The sequence below is a fragment of the Camelus dromedarius genome, chromosome 12 (assembly GCF_036321535.1).
Source record: "Camelus dromedarius isolate mCamDro1 chromosome 12, mCamDro1.pat, whole genome shotgun sequence".
Lineage (NCBI taxonomy): Eukaryota > Metazoa > Chordata > Mammalia > Artiodactyla > Camelidae > Camelus > Camelus dromedarius.
Genome location: NC_087447.1, coordinates 47,356,657 through 47,383,422, shown reverse-complemented (window position 1 = coordinate 47,383,422; position 26,766 = coordinate 47,356,657). Strand labels below are relative to the sequence as shown.

Genomic DNA, 26,766 nt, shown 5'->3' with positions numbered 1-26,766 from the left:
AGGGATGCTGACTCGCTGTTAGGTAATGTGGGAACGGGGAGATGGTGCTGGGCTGGGCCACGTGCACGAATCAGCCTGACAAGAACCTTGTCAGTGACAGGGTGGGTCCAGAAGCCAGATGGCTTGGGTGGGTGGTGAGTGAAGGTGGAAACAGAGTGTAGTCAGAGACCGCGGAGACCTTCAGTTGTGAAGGGATGCAGAGAAGGGGCGTGGTTGCTGCATCAAGGTATGAGTACAATTTTTTTTGTTGTTACGGAATATTTAAAACACACATGGTAGGGAAAATAATACAATCAACTTGCCATGTACTTATCACCTAAATCTGACAGTTATTAAGATTTAGGCATATTTAATTCATCCATCCCTTGCCCCACCTGTTTTATTCATTTTTCTTTCTTGAAGTACTTTATTTGAAAATTTGTATTGTGGTAAAATACACACTACATAAAATTTACCACCTTAGCCATTTTAAAATGTTGAGTTTAGGGGAGTTAAGCACATTCCCATTGGTGTGCAACCATTTTCCATAACTTTTTTCATTTTGCAAAACTGAAACTTACGTCCATCAAATAACTCCCCTTCCCCCAGCCCCTGGCAATCACTTTTCTACTTTCTGTCTCTATGACTCTGACTATCCTAGGTACGTCATGTAAATGGACTCCTACAGTGTTTCTTTTTGTGACTGACATTTCATTCAGCACAATGTTCTCAAGATTCATCCATGCTGTGTTGTAGCATGTATCAGAAATTCCTTCCTTTTTGAGGCTGAATAACATTCTACTGTATGAATAAACCACATTTTGCTTACCCATTCATTCATCAATGGACACCATTGATTGCTTCTTCCTTTTGACTTACGTGAATAATGCTGCCGTGAACATGAGTGTACAAATATCTCTTTAAGATCCTGCTTTCAATTCTTTTATGTATATTCTTAGAAGTGGAATTGCTGGAGCACATGGTAATTTAATCCTTAATTTTTGAGGAACTACAATACTGTTTTCCACAGCAGCTGTACCATCTTACATTCCCGCCAACAGTGTACCAAACTTCCAATTTCTCCTCATTCTCACCAACACTTATTTTCTGCCTTTTTTTTTTCTTAATAGTAGCCATCCTAATGAGTGTGAGGTGGTATCTCATTGTGGTTTTGATTTGCATTTCCCTGGTTAGTGGTGTTGAGCATCTTTTCATGTGCTCGTTGGCCACTTGTACATCTTTAGAGAAATGTCTATTCAAGGCCTTTGCCCATTTTAAAGTCAGATTGGTTGCTTATTTTGTGGCTGAGCTGTAGGACTTCTTTATATATTTCAGATATTAACCCCTTATTAGGTATATGATTTGCAAATATTTTCTCCCAGTTTGTAGGTTGCTTTGCTGAAGTATTTTAACACAAATATCAGACATGATGTCATTTCAGCAAAGGTGGATATTTTTAAGGTCAGAAGATCCTGGATGATGCTGAAATGAGACCATGCAACACAGAGCCAGCTTGGAACTGTGTGTGTGAGGCTGTGTGAGGGTGACACTGGGGACTTTGGGAACACGGTGTGTGACACTGAGGGTGGGCCACCTTCAGTGAGGGTGATAGCGATAGTTTCAGTGTGTTGGCCCTGTGACATTCAGGGATGTGTGACACTGTGGACACTGTGAAATGACTGTGTGTCACTGAGCATGTGGAACATGATGGGTGAAGGTGACAGTGATCATGTCCCTGTGTGTCACCCTGAGGTGATGAGCACGACACAAAGTGGGTGCTGTGTGGAATGAGAGGGATCTTGGGTGAGCTGTGGGCGATGGGGGTTGTGTGATTGTTCTGCCATCAGACAGAGGACAGACATCACAGAGCAGACAAGGAGAAATGCCCAACGGGGACAGAGATGGTGTCTGGGCCCAAGAATGAGCTGGTCTGAGGCCTTCTCCTTTCTCTGTACTCCCCAGGAGGGCTTCCTTGAGGCAGGATGGGAGCCACAGTTACCGGGAGGAGCAAAGGCAATGGTGTCCGACAGCCCTTTCTGGCTCTGACATTTAGCAAGTCATTTTATCCTTTGAGCCTCAATTCCCTCAAGTATAAAATGGGGGCTGTTGGGAGGATCATGTAAAATGGTGTCTTTGTATGACCACAGTGCCTGGCACGAGGCAAATGCTCTGTGATCAGGGGAGATGACCCCTCGCATGCCTACTCCCAGGCTTCCGGGCTGATGGAAGCACTTGGGGGTGCACAGAGAGGGTGCAGTGATAAGAGATGTGTTCTGTGCCCATAGCCCTCTGCTCTCCCTCCCTCTTCTGTTCCCTGCTCAGCATTGTCAGGGGCCCCCCACCCCAACTCACTCCCACACCCTCCTCTCCTGGCTCCTGCCATCCTCACCCGCTGTCAGCCTCCAGCCCAGGCTCCTACAGCCTCATTCAATTAGGCCGATGCAATTTGCTCAAGAAAAAAATGCCATAATTTGGTTAATCACACCAGTAGGGGATCTGGTCGGGGTGGGGTGGGTGGGGATGGGTAGGAGTTCTACACTAACAGCTGAGGGCACAGGTCTGGAAGTGCCTGTCTCTCAGGGTCCCCACCTGCTCTCTTGGGCTCCATTCTGGAGCCAACAGGATTCAGAGCTTGGATCTCCCCAACTCCAGATACAGAGATCTTGAGACGGAAGGTTGGACTGACTGTGTTCACTTGTGTCCCCAGCAGAGTCCCTGGCCCTCTCCGTGTCTCAGTCTCCCTGCCTGACAGTGAGATGCTGGGGGCAGAGGTGGTTTCTGAGCCTCTGGCTGGCCTAGCTGGTCTCTGCATCCCAGATCTGGTCAGCCTCCTTCATGACTTCTGGAGGGCCTTCTGTTGGGCTTTGGCGAGGGCAGAGTGAAGGGTGCGTGAAGGGGACAGAGCCCCAGGGGGAGTTAAGAGGGGGTGGTGTCCTTAGAGCCTCATCTGGAACGCATTCACCCCAGGTCCAGAGTCAGAGACCCTCTAGTCCCAGGCTGCAGAGAAAGGGAGCTGCTGTTTCTCGGTCACCTGCAGGTCCACAGCTTCAAACCTCACAGGTCATACTTTGCTTGCACAGGGCTCCAGCAGAGGTGGGGTGGTGCTGAAACCCAGCCCATTCTTCCTGACCAACCCTTGCCTGTCAGGCTGCATTTGTCCAGAGGGGTGGAGTCACCTCTTTGTAACTCACACCAAGGTGACCTACCCCCTTGCTGAGAGCAGCTTAGGCAGGACTGCATGGTTTGTTTAGTCTTCTCAGTGGCTCAGGGAGAAGGCACCATTTTATACATAAGGAAACTGAGCCCAGGAAGGTGAAAAACTTGTCCGATGCCACATAGGTGACGTGTGACAGTGTGGGGATGTGAGTCCAGGTCTGGCAGAGGTGATGGAGGAGGTGGCAGGGAGCATGGGGCAGAAGAATCAGACCCCCATGTGCACAGGTGCCAACACTTAGCCATAAATTCATTTAGTCATTCAGAGACAAAACCAGCCACCAGTGCATTCACAGTCCCGAGGATAGCTACACACTCACTGCACACACCCAGGCTCACACAGATGTTGCCAGCCCCCATCACACACGCACAGGCACCCACACATGCAGATGGCTTGTGCACAGATGTGGCCTCAGGGGCGCTCACACGTTTACACCCTCATACACATTCTCCCACAGAATCACAGACCCACATACTTTCACACAGACATTCTCCTAATGACCCAGGGGACATATTCTACTATGGTCACATGATGCATTATGGACAACTAATGGGCAGGCCACATGTGTGCATAGGTCACCAGCCAAGCAGGAGCTCCCCACAAAGTGGGGGGGGGGGGAAGCAGTTGTGATGAGAGTAGACAGAATTTTGCAATCAGGAAAGTCACACAAAAAACGATTTTCAAGTCCATTTCCAAGACAAAATTTATATAATGTCTGGTGAGGTTGGAGGACATCCTCTAAAGGACCTGCACAGATTCACAGGCACAATAATTGCACAAGATCCCCTGGGCTCATATGATTACCCAGCCCTGGGCTGTGTGTGTGTGTGTGTGTGTGTGTGTGTGTGTGTGTGTGTGTGTGTGTGTGTGTGTTTGTGTGTGTGTGTACATACTCAGTGGCTCCCAGATCCTTGGGATATGAGGAAGGAGAGGAGGAGAAGTTCCAGAGACTCCGGATGTTTGTTCTCTGGCTTCCTGGGCCCTCCAAAGGCAAATAACTTTGGATGCCAGCCTGCCTGCTCGGGACGGGTGGGTGGGGTGGTGGGTTGTGTGAGGAACATGGCCCTGCCTCTGGAGCCCTGCTGATGGGGACCATGCATAGAGATACAGCATGACTGAGGCCCACGGCCAGTTTCCCATGGACTTGTGGGCCCATCACCTCCCCTCTCTGGGCCTCAGTTCCCCCATCTGAAAAATTGGGACAGAGAGGGGCTGAGACTGGGGGCTCTCCCCTGGAGATTGAAACTGAGACATTCCAGGATCAGGGTACAAAAGAGAAAACCAAAGCTGGGGTGGGGAGATGGAGGGTCCAGTAGGGTTGAGGGTTCAGGGCAGGGCGTGGAGCCCCAGAGCCTGCCATGTCTCCCCCACAGTGTCCCCTTTCCTGGAGAAGGGCTGCACCTCAATGTTTACACCTGCTTGTGGGGGTGGGTGCAGCCCAGCCCTTGCTGATTGCCAAGGGGAGCAGTGGACAGGAGGTGGAGGTGAGAGTCCCCTGAACACTGCAGGACGGGACAGGGGCAGGATAGCACAGCAGGGCGGGGTGCTAGAACAGATCAGCATGGGGCCTGGAAGGACAGGAGGGGAGAAGAGAGAGCATCCCGGTGCAGGAAATGGAAGAGCCGAGACCTGGAGGTGGCAGTGGGTGCGGTGCGGGAATGAAGGGATGAGGGGAGTAAGGTTGGAGGGCTGCTAGAGCCTGGAGCGTGGACCGGGGAGTCAGGAGGGACAGCAGTGACCCTGTCTGTCATGCTTAGTGCCTTACAAACACATCCAGCAGGCCCAGGAGCTCGGAGCCCACTGCAGGGCCATCTTCTGCAAGGCGGGGACTACAGCCAGACCTGCATTTTACCACAGCCCCGCAGGTAGGGGTAGGGGACAGCTCAGAGAGCCTTCCACTGTAGGGAATATAGTGGATTGGAACCCAGAGGCAGGGGCATGCCTGAGAGGAACCCTGCCCAGAAGATTTCTCATTCCAATCCCCAATACAGTGGGACTATTTTTAGGACCAATTAAAGTGCTCACGCATTCCTCCAGGGGCACGGAGAAGGAAGGGGGGCCAGGAGCGAGTGCAGAGGGAAGGGGGTGGACCCCACTCTTCCCCACAACTCTGGTTTTGTCTACCAGGTGTTCCCTTCAGGGCTAAGAAGGCTTTCATCCCCAGGGACCCCTCCTGGCTCTTAGGTCTGTCATCTGCCTCTGAATCAGTCCTTATCTCTGTCCCAGTATCTTTCTCATTCTACCCACCAACCCTATCCTGGGATTTGGGGAATAACTGAGTTGAGCCAGGCCCTGAAGACAGAGCCAAATACAGTCATAGGACCCAGTAGTGAGACTGTGGGAGAGACACATACCAGAGAAAAACAGAGAGCAAGAAGGACAGACGCGGAGAACCCAGGAAGCTGAGGGGGAAACAGAGAGCCCAGGACAGAGCCGGGGGAAGCCCCCCCGGCCATGGCAGCCCCTGGGCACCCTGTTTTCCACTTTGTGCCAGAGAAGACTCTGCCAGGCCCACCCTCCCTTCACCCCCACCAGCCCCTCCCTGGGCCCTCTGCAGGCCCAGACTGACCTTGTGCCAGGCCAGTGCCATCTAGCATTTACCTCCCACCATGGGCACTGTGTCTGGCACAGAGGGAAAGACATGAGGCCCTGTTCCCTGGCCTGGAGGAAGGGGCACCCTGCATCTGAAAGGGGCTCAGCCCATCTGCTGGCCAAGGCAGGGAACTGGAGGGGCCACTGAGACAAACAGTGGTCAGGAGGGAAGGAGCCTAGTGTGTCCAGAAGACCTCTGGGCTGGGGTAAGGGCCTCCTGACTCCAGGTGAGACCCTGGGTAAGTCCTTTCCTATCTTTCTGGCCTTAATCTACTCCCATCAAGCTGGGGTTGGGTGCCATAGGCCCAGGGCTTTGTAGACTCTGGTTCTGTAAGAATTCTGAGGAGGAGGATGACAAGTGACCCACCCAGGAAGGCTTCCTGGAGGAGGTGACATCACTCATGAAAGAAAGTGATAATGATCCTCTCAGAAAAGGTAATAAGTACTCCTCTCAGAAAAGAGTCCTTCCCTCCTGACACACCATCCCCTGCCCTGTCTTCACCAGGAGATGATCCTGAGGCAGAAGGGCCTCCTAGCCTGCAGAGATGCTTTCTTCTCAGCACAAGGTACCCTCATTCCTTAGGCTCCTTTAAAATAGTCACTGGGCCAGGCTTGTGAGACTTTGAGAGGGCTCAGCTGTCTTCCCGGCCTGGGGTCCTCCAGGGGGTCATTGTGTCCACCCCCTAGCTTGGTTATGGCATATGCCCTTCACAGCCCAATAGCCTTGGGCACTCAGGAGTCCAATGGATCTTTTTATAGCTCAGCAGACACCTCCTGACACCTGTGATGGGCTGTGAGATCCTGGGGTCCCCAGGGAGGAATAGGAAGCAACTTCTGCCCTCTAAGAGCCCCCAGTCTGGTGAGGGTGCCAGATGGACAGTAGTGGCAATTCAGCATGCCATGCCATCATGGGGAGCATAGGGCTGTAAGAACCCTGGATGGGAGGCTCAGATTTGCCTGAGCGAAGGAACAATGACAAAATGTTCCTGGAGGGAGGCCCAGAGGAGGGAGCCTGGTCACTCATTTATTCATTCATTCATGTATCTAATTTTTCCTTTGGCCATCATTTCCTGAGAGACATAAACTCTGCTGATGCTGGTCCAGCTGGTCACTCAGCTCCCTCTTCCTTTCCTGCTTGGGCCACTGTGCCAGCCTCTCAGAGGCTCCTAGACTTACTTTGTCCAGCTCCCAACCTGCCACAAAGGCCATGTGATGGGGTGAGGCTGAGGAGGGTTTGAAGACACTGAGGGTCTTCAGGCCAGAGCTGCAGGCCAGCGACGCTTACCAAGTCCTTTCTCAGGATACAGTCTCCCTTGCTCGCACACCACTGGGGACAGGTAGCTGGCCTCGCTCCTGCCCAGGCTTCTCTGTTGTGGTATGACTAACTCTCAGAGAGCTTACCTCGGCCTCCTGGTGACTGCGCCACTGTGCCTAACTGCCCACACGGGCCCTTGGTGAGGAATCAAGGACAGTGGGGGCATCAGGAGTTTGGCATGCTGGGGACATGCGTGGGAGGAAGGCTGTGGCCATAGGGGTGGGGGGTCACTATTGGCTCTGCCGCTTGGATGAGGCAGCGGGGACCGGAAGTGAGGGTGAGGGGGTGGGAGAAGTCCTGAGCCTGTCCCATCCCCCTTGATTTGATGTCTGCCTCCCAGGTTGTCTCCTTCCCCCCACACTCGGCTCTGGCTGCCGCCCTCTGTGCACTCTGCTGTTCCCTTACACCTTCTTTACCCCAGACCCCGTGCCAGGGACTGAGGGCGCCCAGTGAGTCAGGGCCCCGGAGTGCTGATTGTTCATACAATTCCTCCCTTCTCTCCCCAACCTCTTCCCCTTCCCCTCCTTCATCCTTCTCCAAACCTAGCCCTTGAGGAAGAGTGGGGGGCCTGAGGCCATTGGGAGGGCATCTTGGAGGAGGCAGGAGCTAGAGTAGAAACCAAGACTGGATTCGAAAAGGTGAGGGGCCTGGGAGGAGCTGCTTGTGAATATTGGAGGTAAGGAGCCCACAGGATGGGGGCTGACTTACTGGGGAGGTGGGGGACACAGTGAGGGGGGCACCAGGACAGGGCTCAGGTGTATTCTACAGTGCACGTGTCTCCAGTGTGGCTCGGAGGCTGGAGACGCGGCCCTGTTGGAGTAACAACTGAAGCCAGAGTCTGCAAAGGGCAGGGGGAGGGGTGGGGAAGAAAGGTGGGGGAGGGGTGAGAAAGCTGGGGAGGGGAGAGGAAAAGGGGACACAAAGGAGGGAGGGGAGAAAGAGAGAGGGAAAAGGAGGGGGGAAGGTCAGGCTCTTCCTTTAGGACTGGACCCCTTCCCTACACCCTGATCCCATGTCACCCCACTGTCCCACCTCACTCTCTCCTTGCAGCTCCCCTGCCTCTCTCTTCCTTTGAGACTTTCCCTGAGGAGTCCCCCTCTTGTGGTGGAAGTGGCACCAACTTGCACCCAGTGGATGGGCCATTCCCTCCTGAGCAAGGCCCCTCCCCTTTGATCCTTTGTCTCCTCCCCTATAAAAGGGGATGGTCAAAACAGGCACCTCCCAGGGTTCATAAGAGGATTGGAGAGAGTGCATGTGTTGCTGGGTCTCAGAGTGTGCTCCCTGGGCCAACAGCAGCAGCAGCAGCAGCAGCATCTAGGATTGTGTTGGAAATGCAAGTTCTTGGCCTCATCCCAGACCTTCCATATCAGAAACTCTGAGGGCAGAGCCAGCAATCTGTAGGTAACAAGCCCTCCAGGAGATTCTGGTGCACATTCAAGTCTGAGAATTACTGATGGACACCTCTAGCGCACAGTAGGTACTTGAGAAAGGTGCCTTTTCTTCCCCAAAGCATGATGCCCCTCAAGCAGGGCACTGACATGTAAGTTTGTCCATCTGTGGCCTGGGTCTCTCACCTGCTGCTACCTCAAATCAGGTGTCCCAAGGATCGCCAAGCCTCTTTCCTCTGTTTTCCTGCTCAGCCTTGTTGAGGGGAGGTCTGGGGCTGCAAGATCTTAGCGCTCCTGGGCAGCTCTTCTCCCCGGATCTAAGGCACCAGCGCCTGTTGGGGGCCGTTCCTTGGGCGTGGCAGTCCTGAGTGGGGCAGGAAGGGGGAGGGGCCGCCTCTCCTGCTTCCTTGCTGGCCCCTGACTCCACAGGGCTCAGCATGCTGCCGCGAGGGCTGTGAGAGTCACAGAGTAAGCTTGGGGTGCTTGGGCTTAGGCTGGGGGTCCGAGGTCCAGCCCAAGGGGGCTTCTCTGGCCAGAGCCCCCAGGAGGCCTCCTTTGGGAGGGGCTCTGCCAGTCTCCCCGGCAGAGCAGATGGGCTTGCTAGTACCAGGCACACACGGGCACACAGACAGATGTGCTCCTTTCCCCTTGAAGGCCCTGTTCTCTGGGGAGAGAAGAGACTAGGGATAGTGCCCATCAGAACAGGAGGCAAGAAGCAAGAGTGTAGCCGGCATCTGCCCTGGCCCCCTGATTTCTCCCATCACGGCCGACTTCCTGACTTTCCTCATTCTGTGGGTGCTCATCTTGTGTCAGGTGCTCTCTCCCCAAGTTCTTGGACGTTTAGGGGAGGAGTGGGCAGGAGAGACAGGAGTGGGTGGGGGCAGGAGTATGCAGGAGAGAGGATTTGGAAGTGGGGAAAAAAAATTGAGACTCTTTTTTCCTTTGTAAATTAATTAATTAATTTGTTGTAGGGGAGAGGGTAATTATGTTTGTTTGTTTATGTATTTATGTTTTTAATGGAGGTACCGGGGATTGAACCCAGGACCCTGTGCTTGCCAAGCAAATGCTACCACTGAGCTATACCATCCCCCATCAAGACGCTGAGACTCTTGGAGACGAGACAGGAGAGTAGCCTGTGACAGGGATGGACGTTGACTGAGGGGGGCCTAGAGAGAAGGAGGGAGACCCACTCAGAGAACTCAGGGAGACAGAGCCTGAGAGAGGGGCACAGCCCCAGAGGGAAGGAAAGAGGAATAGAGAGGGAGAGGGGCTCCAAGGCCCTAGAAGACTCCTCTTTAGAGAAAGGGACACCAAAGCCCAGAGAGAGAGAGGAGGGCACGCCACCCCAGGCCGCACAGGGGACCTAGCACAGGCAGAGTTGGATTAATCATTGTGTATGGCTGGTCTCAATAACACAGTTTGACTCTTAGAAGGTACCTGACTATTGGATTTGATGTTATGAGCTTCTTCTAGGCCACCATGGGGGCACTGTGAGGCTTCCAGAGAGGGAGGGGTGGGCTCTCAGTTCCAGGCAGTAGGGAGAGCAATAGGAGGGCTTATAGAGGTAGGAAAAGACATAGAGGCCCATGGAGACAAGACAGGAAAGCAGCTTGTGACAATGACACTGACTCTCAAGAAGGGCATCAGTCCCTGTGCTGGTGGCTCTACAAGGTCTCTTGGCTTCATATAATTCTTTAAGGAGTTAGAAGGAATTTTGTCCAGACCCTAGCCCCTGTCCAAATGTGTGCAGAGAGGCTGATCCAACCCCATTGCTGGCTCCAGGGGCGTCCTCACTCAGAACAGGCTCCCCTGTCTCGGTACCCAGGGTAAAAGACCAGTGTGTGAGGAGTGGCACTGTCTATAGTGTTGAGTGGACCTACCTCCGACCACAGAGCTGCAGGTAGGGAGCTGGGGAAAGCAGGAAGGCTCCATCCACCTAACTACCCATCCATCCATCCACCCACTCATCCATCCACCCATCCACCCATCCACTCATCCATCCATCCATCTATTCACCATTCCATCCATTCACATATCCATCCACCCATCCTCACTGAGTTAAAACAAAAACCACTGAACTATATTGTTGCAAGCTGAAAGGACCCATTTTTACTAATGAGGAAGTTGAGGCTCAGACTAGGAATGGGGCCTGATAAGGCCACACAGGGCTTCTATAGTCAACCTGGGACAGGACTAGAAATCACTGCTCTTTTCTGCATACCACAGATTCTCCTCTGCGGTCTGGGAAATTGCCTGGTTGTTATGCTGATATTTATACTGACAGTTTTTCCAAAAAGCGGCAAGGACAGGAAATGTGACCCCTTTCACCCAGCCCTGAGCTTGGCGGTGTGTGTATGTGTGCGTGTGTGTGTGTGTGTGTGTGTGTATGCCTAAGTGCATATTTGTGTGTGCATTGTACATAGGGTTGCATTTTTATCCGTGTGTGTGTGTGTTTGTGTGGGGGCAATATGTGTACGCAGGACATGTATAGATGTGCATGAGAGTAGGCATGGTCTGTATGTGCTTTTCCTTTCCTCATCTTTTTAAGATTTCTGGGATTCTAGCCTTTGACTTGAGCCTTGTTAGTTTCCCCACCTGTGCCTCCAAATTGGGAATTTCCCCATTTCCCATTCTCAGCTGCCCCCCACTGATTCTCTTCTTCCATCTCTGGGGCAGCTACTCTGCCCTCTGAGCCCACACATCATGGGCTTTGGAATTTGAACTATTTCCTTCCTGAGTTGATACAGCAGAGGTGAGGTTGCTTTGAGATCTGGGAAAGATTCAAGGAAAAGTTGGCATGCGACCAAGCCTTGAAGGCCCCTTGGAGGGCCAGGTATGAAGTGGCTGTGATTCCTGCACTCAACATCCCCCACCCCTGGGGCAGGCAGGGCAGGGCCAAGAGGTGTATGTACAGAAGGCTGCCAGGCAGAGAGCCCCAGGCTTCATCGGCCAGGTCTGCATTCAGCCCACTCAGGCTCCCTCCCTGCTGCCTTCCCAACTCTCCCCAAGTTTCCTTTCACATTCCCCCACTCACCGCCATTATCCTGCCCTTAGCCTGAGGAGTCACAGAAAACTGACCAATCCAAACAAAGGCCAGACAGGCACCTACCAATTCCAGTAAAGGACAGGTCAGGGCATCCCCCAATCCAAGTAAAGGGCAGGTCGAGGAACCACCAATGAGAACAAAGGACAGACTATTCTCTCTAAGCCCCCTGGGGAGGGAGCTCGGGGGGGGGGGGGGGGGGGTCGGGTGCAGAGCAGGAACAAGACAGTGGCTGGAGATCCAGAGACTCGGGTTCTGGACCTGGCTCTGTCCTGACCAGCTGGCTGACCACAGGTGGGGCACTGCTTCTTTCTGAGCCTTAGTTTCTTCATCTGTCAAATGGGGAGACTTAGCTGTCCTAAGACTGTGGCTTTGAGAAATTTCTTCCCCTACATCAGCGCTTACTACATCACCTTGGCCCCTCTTCTCCAACTTCCACACCACAACACATATCAAACTCCACTGGAGGGCGGGGTCCCTCAGGTCTCAGCTTGTCCATCCCTGCTGCCTCCAGGCAGGAACAGACATAAACCAGCACCACCTTCTGGAGACCAGCCCTGGGAACCCCAGTCTGAGGAGCTTGGGTTCGCAGACTTTACTCTGGGATTATTTGGGGCATCAGCTCTTCCTCCCCTCTTTAGTCTGCAGAATTGATCTCAAAAGGCCACAATAGCCCACATGTATACTGTGTGTGCAGGTGTTACTGAGCCCTGGCCTGTGACTCCATAAGGAAGTACCTGTGCCTGTGTGACTCTGTATGTGTACCTGGAAGGTATCTGAAGGCAGGCTGGGATATTTCTGCAAAGATGGGAAGGTCTGTGGCTGTGTGGCAGAGTATGTGTGGTGCTGAGTTTGTGTGAACTGTGATGAGCAGTGCCTAAAGGTTAAAGGAACATTAATCCAATTTGGGGATTGTATTGTTGGGAATCAGCAGCTTCTGATGGCTGAGGACAGAGATCCATCTCCATGACCAAAATGTGTTGGGGGTGGGGAAAATCAATGCCAAGTGAGCATTCAGGGAGAAAGCCCCCTGCTGCCCCCAATCCTGGAAAACAAGACTGGGTGGGAGCGGGGTTAGGGGAGGAAGCTGAAGCCAAGAAGATGCAAGGGTGAAATCTGGAGCTGAAGTCTGAACCCCAGGCTTCATCTGGATCCCAATGCAGGACTCCCCTCTGCAGCCTTTCTGAAAAATGGGCATCTAGCCCATTTTTGCACACCCCCAGTTATGGGGAGCTCACTTCCTCTCTTTCTCCTGATGGCCTCTGCCTGTGTAGCTTGGCTCTGCCTGGAAGAAGGTCTTCGATCCACTGGGCCAAGGCCAGCCTCCTGAGAAATCCTATGGGTCTCCAGGCTGTCCCTGGAGCCACAGAGTCCAGTCTCCCTGCCCAGAAAAGCCTGAGATATTGTAGTCAAATACTGAGACCCCTGGGTTGGCTCTGCTTCCAGCTAGGAGCCCCGGGGCTCTCCAGTCTTAGTCACATGCAGGACTTGGTTTCCAATTCCCTTCTTACATGAGTCACTTCCTCTGAAAGAGTCTCATTGTGTCCTTACCTGGGACACAATGCACTGGAGATGGTCTAATCAGCCTATGGAAAGTGGAGGAACTGTCATTTTCACATGTTCAGAGTAACATAATTTTATTAGTACAGCCTACAGTTTCAGCATTTTTAATATATTACCATCCACAATTACACTCAGAGCATGCTGAGCTGAGCCTGTAGTCCACTAAGACCCTCAACCTCTTGTCTTTTTCATAGGAATAGGGGCCACACCATGTCTCCTCCATCTTACAGTTAATCATTTTGCTTTATGATCACAGACCCAGCCATCCACCAGGGTAAACATCAGAAAGAACTTCCAGGGATAGTGGGGAGGGCATGGCTGAATGGATGGTATGAGTCACGATCCTGCCTTGGCCCTGGATCCTCTGTTCCGTTACCTTTCTCTTTGATCCCTGTGGCTCTGGCCAAGTTAATAGAGCAAGAAGCAGGGACCTTTCTTGTCTCTGTTCCGCTCTCCAAGGACGAGGCTTGTTCCTGGGATGGGAAGCCTGGGAGGCAGTCAAGGCTGTCTTCTCCTTCCCTTCCTATCTTGCTGGAGGCTGGCCTAACTGTGTTTCTCGCATCTTGTGGGCTCAGGCACCCCCTGGACTCTTGTTATTCCCGGCCCCTCACTAGGCTGAAAAGTGAGACTGTATGAGGCCACCTCCCTCTTTGGGAAAGCCAATGGGACCCAGATTCAGCAAACATTTGGCTGAGCACCTATGCCATGTGGGTACTCTGTGAGACACTCCTAGGACTCAGTTTCATTTTATCTTCATATCACCCTGTACGGAGAGATAGCTTCAGTGTTCCCCCATACAGACAGAAGACAGGCTCAGTGACTTGACCAAGATGCAAACTGCTAATAATAGTGGAACTAGGACTCAAATTTGGGGAGTTTTGTTTGCTTGTTTTGCTTTGTATTAATGTGGAAGCCTGTGCTTTCCCTACTATGCCAGAGTTATCTTTGGCTAAAAGACAAGAGACCTGGGGTCTAATCTAGACTCGACATCTTGACTCACAGTGAGTTCTTTGCTAAGTCCCTGGCCCATCTATAAGATAAGGGCACTTGGACGTTCTATGGCCTTAAGACTGGTTGGATTCTGAGATCCTAAGATCCTGAGATTCAAGTGTCTGAGAACTGTGGCCTCTGGTTTCAGCTGGGAGTTTGTGCTCACAGCTGCCTGGGCCAGGGGAACTGCCCTGGCCCGCCCAGCAAAGGCCCTCACTGCCCTTTCCTCTCTTCTAGGATGCTTTGCTGAGCCTGGGCTCCGTCATCGACATTGCAGGCTTGCAACAGGCTGTCAAGGAGGCCCTGTCAGAGGTGCTCCCCAAAGTGGTAGGTGCCTTGCCCCCCACTTCCCCTGCCCCCTAAACCTTTGCCTTGCTCCTTGCTGTAACCACATGGTTGAGAAGAAAGGAAAAGGCAGGGTCCCTGTCCAGAGGACTCTTAAAGGGAAGTGAATTGTTTGGGTTAGTGTTCTGAGAGGGCTTCTTGGAGGAAGAGGGCTGAAGCTAAGCCCCAAAGAATGAATTTATATAGGAATCCTGGAATGTCTGGGACAGAAGGGGACTTAGAACTTATTGGAAAGATCATGTTTCAGATAATGGAATGGATTCACCTAGGATTAGAGCTAAGACATAGTGGAGTCAGGGGAACTTTGGAATATGTACAGCAGGAAGGATTGAGAGTAGATATGTGGACAAATTTCCTTGATGCCAGGTCTGGGAGGTGCTGGAATGGGGCTCAGCCTTGATGAATGGATTCATGCCGAATTAAAGCTTCCTGCCTGGAGACAGGAGGCTGGACAAGATGATCTCTAAAAACCTTTAAGCTTCTCTCTGACCCATCCAACACCATGGATGAGGTTGCAGACTGGGGGCAGGTGGAGGGTGGTTGCTTGGGCCCATGATCACCTGGTCAACATGGTTGCCTGGGCCAGAAGTGCCTTGGTAAGGGGACTGTGCTTCTCTTCAGCTGCCCTAGGCCATTCCCCAATCTGGCTCCTGTGGCCACTGTCCATCCCTTAGGTAGTAGGAAGGACAAACTGGCCCTCAAGGCCCAAAGCAGCGGTGTCTGAGTTGTGCCAAATAGAGGGAAGCAGGGGACTGTCAGTCTGGGGCAGAGGGCTCTAACTTACCCTAAGGGGCACAGAAGACTTCCTGGAGGAGGAGATAAACTGAGTCCCCATAGCCTGGAATGTCCTCTCTCCTACTTAAGACACCAGCCAAGAATGGCCTCCACTCCAGGAAATAAGACTAATTCGGAACTGAGCCCCTCCCCAAGCCCCCTCCAGCAGAGCCTATTGTGTCTGAATCTGCTCTATGGATGAGCCACCTGAGGTCCAGAGAGTGAGGGCACTTCCCCCAAGGTCACACAGCAAGACAGGAACAAATGGGGTTTGGCCCCTAAGCACCCGCATTCTTTCTCCTCAGCTCTGCTGTCTCAAAACCTCCTGGAAGTTCAGAGCCCAGGAGGAGGGCTAATGAGTGAGCTTTACTGAGTGTGAAATTGGTAGGAAGTGGGTGGTATGTTGGCTCCCAAAATAAATCCTTCCGGAGATGGGACTGAGGCATCATCTGGCTGGGGTGGAGAAACATCTGGAAAGGAGGAGGTGGAGAGGTTAGCAGGTCAGCTTCTATAAGGCTGCCCTGGGAGTGGGGAGGAGGAGGTAACTGTCTGGGTCTTCAGAGGCAGGATGCCTGGTGGTTGTGCCAGCTTAGATGCCCTGGACTGGATTCACTGTATCCCCAAAGCTGGGAGCTGGGAAGACAGCTCTGGTCCAGGTGACTAGGTTCCTGGGACAGTGGGAAATGTCTGCCTTGGCATATCCAGGAGACCTGTATGAGCTGGGGAAGCCCTGACTTTGGGGAGCCCTGTCTTGATTGCATGGAGGGACTCAGCCCTCCAAAGAGGGGCAGGGAGATGGGAGGTCTGCCCTGCCCCCAGGGAAGGTTGGGGACCCGGGGAGGGGTCTGCCTACACCCCCAGTGAGGGGAGCCGCTGGCACCTGGCTTCTCATCAGCACCCATTGTGGCAGGCAGCCGCAAATGCAGATGGTGCTGATGTGTCTGAAATGGTTCCCTCCTTCCCTCCAACAAAGTCGGCTAATTTTAACCCAGAGTGAGGGGGTGGGAGCAGACGGACACCCGGAAGTGAAGTGAGGCTCTGTCTTCCCTGCCTCCCCACCCTCAATTGTCCACCCCTCTCTCTGCCAGGTCAGGACTCTCTGTGTGACCCTGGCTGCTGGGTTGTCTCTTAACCTCTCTGGGGAGCCACATCCCTCAGGCCCCTCCCAGGCTGCTTAAACGGTTGATTGACAAGAAGGAGGCTGGATAGAGATGAAGTGTGGGTGGCTTCCTCCTCACTAATTTCTGCATCCCTGAACTCTCAACTAGACCTTCACCCAGGGGAACAAGGGGGCTTCAGGCCTTGCCTGTGTCTGCCCTTCTCACTACTCAAGCCCTATCATTCCCAGCCCACGCCACCACTGAGCTTGGCTCAGGTTCTCTGGAAGTAGGGCTGGGGCTGGGAGAGGGTTGGGGTGGCTGGAGACAGCCAAAGGCAACCAGAGTGGCTGGCAGGATTGTGCACTCTCATAGTCATGAAAGGCAGCTGCTCCTGCTGAGAAGGATTCCCCACTTACTGAGGGTGAGCCTTTAACATTTAGCGCCAATGTCACCTCCTCCAGAAGCCCTCCCTGATACAGTCAGCAGAGAGAAGAGTCCTCCGTTCTGAGAAAACAACGCCTCTCAAGATATTTAGCTGGGCATGCGGGTGCCCCCTGGCTTGGGGGAGGGTCTCTGCTGAGCATCTGGGTCTCCCTCATCACATACAGCATGGGTAGTGGAGACTCTGCAAGGCTGTGTTGGTTGTGGGTCCCTAACTGGAGACAGACCTGCTTGGAGGGAATGTGGGTTTTCACCTGTGAGTCAGTGAGGGCAACTGCTTCTGTCAAGACTGCTCTGGGCCCTTGGGGAGGGCAGATCGATGAGCTGCAGATTTGACATGCTTCAAACAGAGCTTTGATCTCACTCTGGAATGTGATCATTCCAAAATACAAATCAGCTCCTGTCTCACTGGACTCACCAGACCCGCCCTCCCCGGCAGCAGACCCTCCCCGGCAGCGACCCCCTCCGCCCAACACCCTCCCCCGGCTCCCTTCCAGCTCAGCACTTGCTGACCCCAAGCCCACCTCCTGCACCCTCTGCCCCCACTGTCAATTCTATAAATGCTCTGTGCTCTTTACACCTACACGCCTGCTGCTAGGTCCAGAAGCCATTCTTCTGTGCCTCACCCACTCTCTGAATGTGTCTAATTCCCCTTTCAGTTACAGTGTTAAAAATGCTCCCTACAGGAAGCCCTCCTGGCTTGGGTCACAGTGTGTGATTTCTTGTAGCTTTGTTTGTGTATCTGAGGTAGTAGGGAAGCTTCCAGCATGTTCTGAGCCCCTCCTTCAGTAAGCCCAGAGTGGATGCTCAATTATTGTTTGCCCAGTTTGGAGTCACGGCACAGAAATATTCCAGGGTTGGGGGTGGGGTGCAGATCTGTCTGTACCTTCAGCCCTTCAGACCCTCCCCTCCCCAGAGCCTTGGATGTGCGGTGATGGGTAAGAAGAGCCAGGAGGGTCATGGATCATTGCCTGCTCGGAACCCCTCCAAGAAGAGAGTGAGGTGCTGAGGTCATAAGGGAGTTTTCCTACCCTGGCTGCACTTAGAATCACTGGCGAGTAAAAACAAACAGATTGCCTGAGCCCGGTCCCAGGGAGTCTGTGACCTGGTTACCCAGACCTGTGTCAGACTGGAAGTAGGCTGCTGGAAGGGCCTCTGTTCAGGGTCTCATGAGTGCCTTCTGTCCTAGGAGACTGTCTACACCTACCTGCTGGACCAAGAATCCCGGCTGGTGTGTGAGGAGCCACTCCACGAGCTGCCCCAGGAGGGGAAAGTGCGGTGAGCTGTTCTCCACCCATTGCCTTCTTGCACAGTCAAGGGTCTCAGGTCTAGGGCACCTTCCAAGGTCATCTGGTCTGACCCTCCCCATCTGACCTTGACCTCAGCCTCCCTGCCAGGTGGGGCTCCTTAGCTGGGGTCACTGACTCCAGCATGGAGGGGAGAAGCAATGTCTTCTCTTTTATTGTTTTGGAGGCATGGACGGCACAGGAAAGTGCCAAGTGGTAGGTTTTCTCCTAGAGAGCTGTTTAGAATTGCTGCAGCTTCCTCAGAGCTGAATCTCAGAATGTTGGGGCTACAGTTTATCAGAACCCCAGCAGGCTACGAGAAACTGCCTGGGAGGTTCTTACAGAATCACAGAATTCTGAATCATAGAATGCTGGAACCGCACAGTGTCAACTCCATATCTGAGAACAGCGAGATCAGAGGCAGTATCCCGCTGTGGGTTCTGGAGACTGACTGCCTGGGTGCAAATCCCATCTCCCATTTGCTACCGAGGGCTAGGTATTCGACTTCTCTGTGCCCTGGCTTCCTTGTTTGTAAAATGGTAATAATAATAGTACTTATCTCAAAGTACTATTATGGGAGGAATCTTGGAAGGATTAAATGTGTTTAACACATGTAAAGTGCTTAAAACTGTATCTATAATGAATGCTAAATGTCTGGCTTTATTTTCATTATGATAGAACATTGGAATCACTAACTTTAGGATCATGGGCTCAGTGCCCTCTCATCCCCTGACCCTTCTGAGCCTACTGAATTCAGATTTCCAGATGGGCGAACACTGTGAGACGTATCCAATGTCACATACTTGGTGTGAGACAGAGCCAGGTCTGGGGCAGTCTCCTGGCTGTCCAGGGAACAGTGAAGGGAAGTGGAACTTGTCCGACAAGAAAGTGTTGACAGGCAGGAGTGCTGGTCCGGAGGAGGGCAGGCCACAGAGGACATGCTCACTGCCTTCTAAGCACTGCAGGGCGATTGTAGGTCCAGGGAGCACAGGGTTGGGAGCTGAGGGCTGAGTGGACACTGGTAGGGGTGTTACCAGAAGGCAGCACTTCACTCTAGCCGGCCAAGCAGTCAGGGATGTGGCTGTTTCAGGTAGCAGCTGAGGCCAGCTGCTCACTTCTTGCAGAGGCCATAGAAGGAACTGCTGTTTGGAGATGCCAGAAGTCCTGATGCTGGGGATGCTGGGGATCCTGAGGCCCCTCCTGGCACTTGGAACCCTAGATTCCTGGATGCTGTTCTCTCCCCTGGCCCTTCCCCATGGAAGGGGCTAGAGCCTCTGATAGCTCAGAGCCTTCCCACCTCCTGTTCTCCCATGGGGCGAGTGATGGGTGACACTCTCCCCTGCAGCATCTCCTGACAACTCCTCCCCTCGAGGACTGTGTGAACCAAGCCAGCCATATCCCTCTGTGGCCTCTAGTGTCCCATCTGTAAGATGGCAGGATAGGGCTGGAAGTTCTTTGGAATCTTAAGGGAAAAAATTGTTATAATTGCTATAATTTTTCTCCCTTTTCTCCTCTGAGCCTGTACCCTCACCCCTCATCCTCAAGAACTTGGCATAATATAAGTTTTCCCCATCCAGGAAGTTTCCTCAGAGCAGCTGGGAAGGCCCTCCTGAGAGAGGGATGCAGGACTGTGGGCTCAGATGGCAGGAGGGGAGTGTCCTGTAAGGTCTGCTCTGCTCCTTCTGAGCCTGAGATGCTCCTAGTAGGCTTTCTGCCGTGAGCTGGGGTGTGGGATGGGGTGGAGGGCTGTGGTCCAGGTATCTTTGAGGGGGCTCAGAGCCTCTGCTTCAGTAGCCCTTTCAGTATCCCCACCCCCAGCCACTTCAGACTTAGTAAAGCCTTTGAAAAAGGTACAAAAAAAAGGGCAATTAAAAGTGAATGCTCCAATGCAATTAGCAGAGAGTTGAGTGGAGATGGGGAGGAGAGTGCCTGCTGGGAGACAGGGCTCAGAAATCCCAGGAGGTGGAGGAGGCAAGGCAGTGAGGAGGCAGAGGGGGCAGGTGGTGGGTGGGGGAATCCCATCAGCAAGGATGGGGTGAAGATTCTGGCCAGTCCTATCTTCCAAAATCTGCCCACCTTCCCACCTTCCCACCCTCCCATCCCTCCCACCCTCATGTGTCTGGTGGCGAGCCCACCTGCTTGGCTAAGGCTGGGGCAGAGGTCCATGGAAGAGGGAAGAGCACTCCAGTGGGAGTCAGACAGGCCTGGATTCTAACCCAGCCCCATCTCTGCTTCACTGTGTCCCCTTCCAAACCTATTTTCTTATTCACAGAATGGAGATAACAGTGGGCTCTGTCTATTGGCTTGAGGTAACAGATGCCGAGTGCTTAGCTCAATGCCAGCACGCAGTAGGAGTTTTTTTTTTTTTAAGTATTTTTATTTGTTTATTTTTTAGGGGAGAGACAATTAGGTTTATCTTTACTTATTTATTTTATTTTTCTAATGGAGGCACTGAGGATTGAACCCAGGACCTCATGCATGCTAAGCATGCACTCAGCCGCGGAGCTATTCCCCAGCCCCAGCTCCCTGTAGGAGCTTAATGATTGCTGGTTGCTCTCCATCTCCAAGTCCCAACACATCTACTCATTGGGTGACCTTGAGAAAATTACTTCCCTTCTGGCTTCAATCTGTTTTTCTATAAAATGGGTATTTTAGGGTACAAGGTCCTTCCAAAGGTGAACTTTGTGGCTCTGGCCCCATCAGGAGACTAGGCACTGGCCCTGGGCTGAGGTGGAGCCTGAGTTTTGGCCATGCCCAGTGTGTGTGTGGTGGTGGGGTTCTCCTCCCGGAAACTCTGGAGGGCTGGCGGGGCTGGCAAACAGCAGCAGGTGTGAAGTGGAGGCAGATCATAAAGACAAATAAGGGCCCAGGGGAAGGGGCAGAGGAGGGGCTGAGGGTGGTGGGGGGAGGCATGTGGTGACCGAGATGGGCTGATGGGGAGTGAAGCAGCCCCACCAGCTACCCCACCCCTCCTGCCAGTGCCCCCTCCCTTCTCTTCTGTTTTGTGTTTTCTGCCTCGTGTGTTTGCTCGGCTCTCTCCTCCCCTGCAAAGTCCTTCCCTGTGCTTTCCCCATCCCCACTGACCCACATTTCCCTGATCTGCCACAGCCCCATCAGAGGGCTGCTAGGAGGCCCACTCCCTAGTTTCCTGGCACTAAGGAGGATTCAGTTTTCAGAAAATGTGTCTAGGTCATAGCAGCCTCCCTCAGGGGTGGGTTTGTCCAGAAGAAGAACCCTGGGCTAGAGGTGGAGAGAGCTGCGATCCAGGACAGCAAGTCTGCAATCACAATCTCATGCAATCTCCCTGGGCGTCCATCTCCATCTATGCGAGATGAGAAGATGGGACACTGAGATGTCTGAGGGCTGGTCTTGCTCTGAATCCTGAGGGCTGCAAGAAGGCCTCAGGGCTGGAGGGAGCAAATCCTGGAGGGCTGCCTGGATGAAGGGCTTCCTGAAAGTCTTCACTGCCCTCTTCTGGGTTCCTCGCCTCAATCTCCCAGCCTATTTCAGTCCCCAGCCCCTACTGCCTTCCTCTTCTTATTGTGTCTCCTGCCATCTCAAAGCCTCTGATTACTTGCTGCTGAGTGCAGTGAAATCCAGGGCCTTTCGGCTGCCGAGAAGACACGCCCACCCCAGCCCCAGCTGGTGTCTCCCTCCTCTACTATTTCGGGAGAGAGGGGGGCCCATGGCCCAACCTTGAGAAATTTCTTCCTCAGAGCTGACCTGGTCCACATCACTGCAGCATCTCTCTGTCCCTCTGACTTGTCTCAAGGGACACAGAGAGTAGTGTGTCCCCATCTCTGGAATCTCACATTCTGGGAGAGGGAGGGGGAGAAGGAAGGGAGGGTCCGGGTCCTGGCCTGAATCATAATTCGTCTGCAAGAGAGATGAAAGGTCAGAGTGAGGTGGAGGCTCTGGGAGGTGGGTGGCTCAGTAAAGGGGAGGGGGGTGCCTCACCTAAGAAGGGGTTGGGGGAGCAGAAGAGGGCCTGGCCTGCACTCTTTCCAGGCCATTGACCTCACCAACAGAGAGCCTTTTCCTCTACTCTCTCCACTAAACAAATAGTTGTTAAAGGGATGGACCCGTCATAAAATCCATGCCCGTTGCTCTCCCCACTCTGTCCCCATCTGTCTTTATCTTCACTGGGTAGCCATGACCACTCAGGCACCAAGAGCCGAGTCATTAGCCTTCAACCTGAACAGCTGGTCCCGGGCTTTGGCATCCCTTCACCCCCAGCATCAGCCTGGCAGCGGGGACAGGGGGTGGGGGAGTCAGGAGAGGAGAGGAGGCAGGGTGGGGGCTCTGAGTTGAGGGGAAAGGCCTGGGGGGTGTGGGCAGTGGGTGAAACCCCCAGCCCCACTTGGGTGGGAGGGACTCAGCCTCCAAGTCCCCTCTCCCTTCTGGCATCTTAGAAACCTCCAGAGGAACAGGAGTTCTGGGAAGGGTGAAGCAGAAGAAAAGGGCTCTTATAGGGGTGGGTTGAGGGGAGCATGGCCTGGCACAGCCCTGTCTGGGGCTGTGGGATGTGGCCAGGCCAGGGGAAGTCAGGTTATGTAACAAGGTGCCCAGTTTGGGGACTGCTGAGGGTGGAGGATCCTTGGAGGCCTCAGCACTTGGTGGAAGATCTGGACCCAGGCAAGGTTGACCTGCCTCAGCCCAGCTTCTCCTCTGCTGTCCAGGGACCACTGAGACTCTGGGGCCCTCACTGACATCAGGTTTATGTCTCTCAGATTCTCCCTCTCTAGTGAGACTTTTACTCAGTAGGCAGCATGATCTGCCTTAAATTGAACCTGACCTTTACCTTCTTCTGCTCAAGTCTCTCCTGGGGCTCCCACCATCCTCAGGATCAAGCCCAGCTCATCAGGGCCCTGGCCCTCTCCAGCCATGCTCCCTGATGTCCAGCTGCATCAACCTTCTTGCCGTTAAACCATCCAGCAGACACACGCTCTTTCTTTCCTCTGAGCCTTTGCACATGCAGTTCCGCCTGCCTGCACATCCTTTCCTATTTGCCTTGTTAACCTCTGCTTGTCCTCTAGCACTCAACTCAGGCATCTTCTCCTCCAGGAAGCCTTCTCTGATCCCACTTCTGTACTGCCCCTGGGTAGGCTGGGACCCACTCTTCCTTCCTTTGTAAGAGCCCTCATCCCTGCCCTCAAGTGTGAGTCTGTATGTCAGTCCCCGCGTGACACCAAGACTCCTCTTCTTATCTCAGTCCTCAATACCAAACCTGACCCAGAAGGACCCCAGGTAAATACTCTGTGGAATGAAGGACTTTAAGTAGAATGTTCCCATAAGTATTTTGGTTGAGAACACTTGCTCTGGCTCTAGTGTGGGGGATGGATTTAAGGGACTTGAGAGGAAGCAGGAGGCGAGGGGAGAGTCTGCTGCAGGTTCAAAGAGACGTGACTCTGAGCTGGGTAGTGGCTTGGGAATGGAGAGCAGGGGGCAGTTGTGAGAGATGTGGGAGCTGATTCACCCATTGGATGGGAGAGATGAGAAGAGGGAGGCAGGTAGGATAGTTTGTGGATGAGCCGCAGGGGACTTGATGGATGGTTGTTTCATTTATGGAGTAGTGGTGGAGAGGATAAGTTCCGATTGGGACTGGGTGCCTTTGGCAACTTCAGGGACACCCAAGGCGGACCTCCAGGAGGCCTTTGGATATCTGGGGTCTGGAGCTCAAGAGAGTGGGGGCTGGAGAGTCAGGAGGCCATGAGCACAGAGGAGGAGTTTTGTGCAGAAGAAAAGAAAGGCTGAGGGCAATTCTTTCATCAGGGCCATGGAGGGAGGCAGGGAGAGGCCAAGGTAGCCCCATCTGTGGGTGAGAAGCTGGGAGTCGGGAGTCAGCAGGATGAATTTGCAGCATTGCTCACTGACCAGCAATGCAGGGACCAGCGCCACCTTGTGGCTGCCAGATAACAAGATTGTTTCAGGCCAAGTGGCTGGGCGGGGTCCAAAAGAAGGGGTTTGGCTGAGGGTCACCAAGGCCAGCCCCCTGCTGCCATGAAGCCCCAGTCTTTATCAACTGAGTCACCAGGACGCGTGGTTGCTGTTGCCTCCTGCCACCCTAGATCTCTGTTCCTTCCTGGGGTGACTGGCAGCTCAGAACCAGAGCCTAAAGTTCCAGTGTGAGGGCTGGAAGATGAGAAACACCACTGGTTATTGTAGATTCTGAACCAAGGGGCCAGGAGGGAACAGGTCAGTTTCAGAATGCTGCGTGATCTTGACTAAGACGCTCAACCTCTTTGGCCCTTGATTTCCTAGCAACTGTAACCTCCTAATCTGGAGACTTGCAGGCCGCCCCCTCTCTTTTCTTCACTTGACCTTTCCTGGGCCCCCTTTAGTGACCCCACATGCACACTCCAGAGTCCTAGCCCCTGCAAGCTTCTCTTCTCTCCAGGCCAGGCAGTTTCCACAAATACAATTAAGTGGAGGCAGCATGAGGGATGAAGAACCCAGGACAATTAATCATCAGGGAGTGACATTTGGTGAAAAATCAGGGGCTTAATTAAGCAGGAGGAGCCAGAGGCCGGTGGGAAGGGTGGTATGTGCGGTGAGGGCAGAGAGAAACTCATCCTTCCTACAGCTCAGTTCCCCTGTCTCAGTTCCTACTTCCCTTCCCCCCATCACACAGGCACCCTTTGCCTCCTTGACATTCTCCCTGTTGGAGACTCAACCCTTCTCAGGTCTTTAGGAAGATTCAGGTGTCTTAGTTAGGAGGATGGGCTCTGGTGCCAACTGCCTGTGTTCAAATCCTGGCTCTACCACTTATAAGCCATGGAACCTTGGACAGTTGACTTAACCTTTCCATATTTTAGTTTCTCTACCTGAAAATGGAAATGATGATAATATTTAATCCATGGGATCATTGGGAATTCCAAGTTCATCTATGTAAGTTGCTTGGACTGTGTGTGGCACATAGTGATGTCCAATAAACTGTAATTATGACGATGATCTCTGGAGTTCCCCTCTGTGCTTAACACTGAAAGTTGTTCCAGAATGGTTTTCTGAGGATGCTGATGTTTAGGATTTTACTCTCCTGCATCCTAGTTCTCCCTGAGAGGCTCAGAGAGGTTTGGTCACTTGCCCAAGGTCAAGTAATAACTGGCAGAATTGGACCCAGACAGACTAGCTCTGAGCCCTGGCTTTACCTGCTCTGGGGGACCCCGAAGGTGCCTTTCCCATATCTACCAGCAGGAGGCACCAGAGGCCAAACTGTAGCTGTCTGCCCCTCCACATGGGAGGGTCAGAGTCAACACTTTTATTTGTGCCCTCCTCATGTCCACCCTGCAGCAGGTCAGTTTGTTCAGATCCTTGCAGATGAGCAGGCTTAAGCTGCTGTGTGTCCCCAGGCTGGGGCCTCCTCCTCTGATCCAGGGACTGAGAGGTGGGATTGTCTCCTTTTTTCAGAGAGGCTGTGATCTCCGGGAAGCGGCTGGGCTGCAATGGACTGGGCCCCTCGGACCTGCCTGGGAAGCCCTTGGCCAGGCTGGCAGCTCCGCTGGCTTCTGACACCCAAGGTAAGGGCTGGGAGCTGGGCATGGGCAGGGGGGACTGTGGCCCCTGCTCCCCAGATCTCATCTGTCTTCTATCCCTGTCTCCATCTCTCTGTCTCCTTCTTCCTCTTGCTCTGTGTCTTTAGCAATCCCACCATCTAATTCTCTCTTTATTGTGCTACTAACCTCTCTGAGCCTCAATTTCCTGATCTTTAAAATGGGAACAACAGAACCTACCTTGAGGGGGTGTTGCTTGTGCCAGTGGCTAGACGGGCTGTAGGTGTTGTCATGCCCTCTCTGTCACTGTCTATTTTTCTTTCTCTTCCTCTCCATGCCCCCTGCCCGCCATGTCTCTCTGCCTCGTGTCTCAGTCTCTCTAGGTCTCTGTCCTCTGTCTCGATGTGGAAAGTGCACAAGACTGGGAGTCAGGAGACCTGACTTGCTGTGTGATCTTGGGCAAGTCACTTCCCCTTTCTGGACCTCAGTTTCCCAATCTGTAGAATAGGGGTGCTCAGCCTTACCTGCTTCCCTACCTCCCAGGGTTGCTGGGAGGATCATGAGAAAGATGTCAAGTGAGGGGTCCTTGTTATGGTCATTTTTATCACTGCCTCAGTACCCATGTCTCTGTCTCTCTGGGTCTCTGGGTCTCTCTGTGTCTCTGTCCTGGCCTCTCTCTGTCTGTGTCTTTGTCTCCCTCCCTGGGTCCCAGCTCAGTATCTCTGAGCCTCGCTGGCTCCGCAGGACCACCTCATTGCCCTCTCCCCCTCAGTGCTGGTCATACCGCTGGTGGACAAGGAGGCCGGGGCTGTGGCAGCTGTCATCTTGGTAAGAGCAGTTGTGGGTGGGATGGGGGAGAGGAGAGCAGCTGGGAGCATGGATGGAGTCTGGTGTGTGTGTGTGTGTGTGTGTGTGTGTGTGTGTGTGTGTGTGTGTGTGTGTGTGTGTGTGTGTGTGTGTGTGTACGTACGCTGAGAGCAGCAAGCTGGGCTGGAGTTGGGGGAAACGGTGTCTGGGAGGGGTCGGGGAGGAGCCCTCCACCCCACCTTGAATGGGAAGGACAAAGTTGCTGGTCCAGTCAGCAACTTGCAGCAGGATGTACAAGCCCCATCTGGACTCTCATCCCCCATGGAGCCCTTGGCACAGCCCTGGCTTGCTTTCTCTTTGGCATCCTCCAGGGTGGCTTGGGGGCAGTGTCCTGAGAAGGCATGAGTACACTGAGTTGGGAAAGGACTGAGACACTGAA

General features: G+C 53.3%; 1 protein-coding gene across 2 annotated transcripts in view; it reads left to right on the top strand.

The window, feature by feature from the left end:
* PDE2A (phosphodiesterase 2A) overlaps positions 1–26,766 on the top strand; it is an 89,827-nt gene that overhangs the window by 44,116 nt on the left and 18,945 nt on the right. For both annotated transcript variants that reach the window (XM_064492669.1, XM_010989179.3), the window contains exons 3-6: positions 14,322–14,411; positions 17,934–18,022; positions 25,438–25,547; positions 26,293–26,348. In XM_064492669.1, coding sequence (XP_064348739.1) covers positions 14,322–14,411; positions 17,934–18,022; positions 25,438–25,547; positions 26,293–26,348 — 345 coding nt within the window. The remainder of the gene's footprint in view (positions 1–14,321; positions 14,412–17,933; positions 18,023–25,437; positions 25,548–26,292; positions 26,349–26,766) is intronic.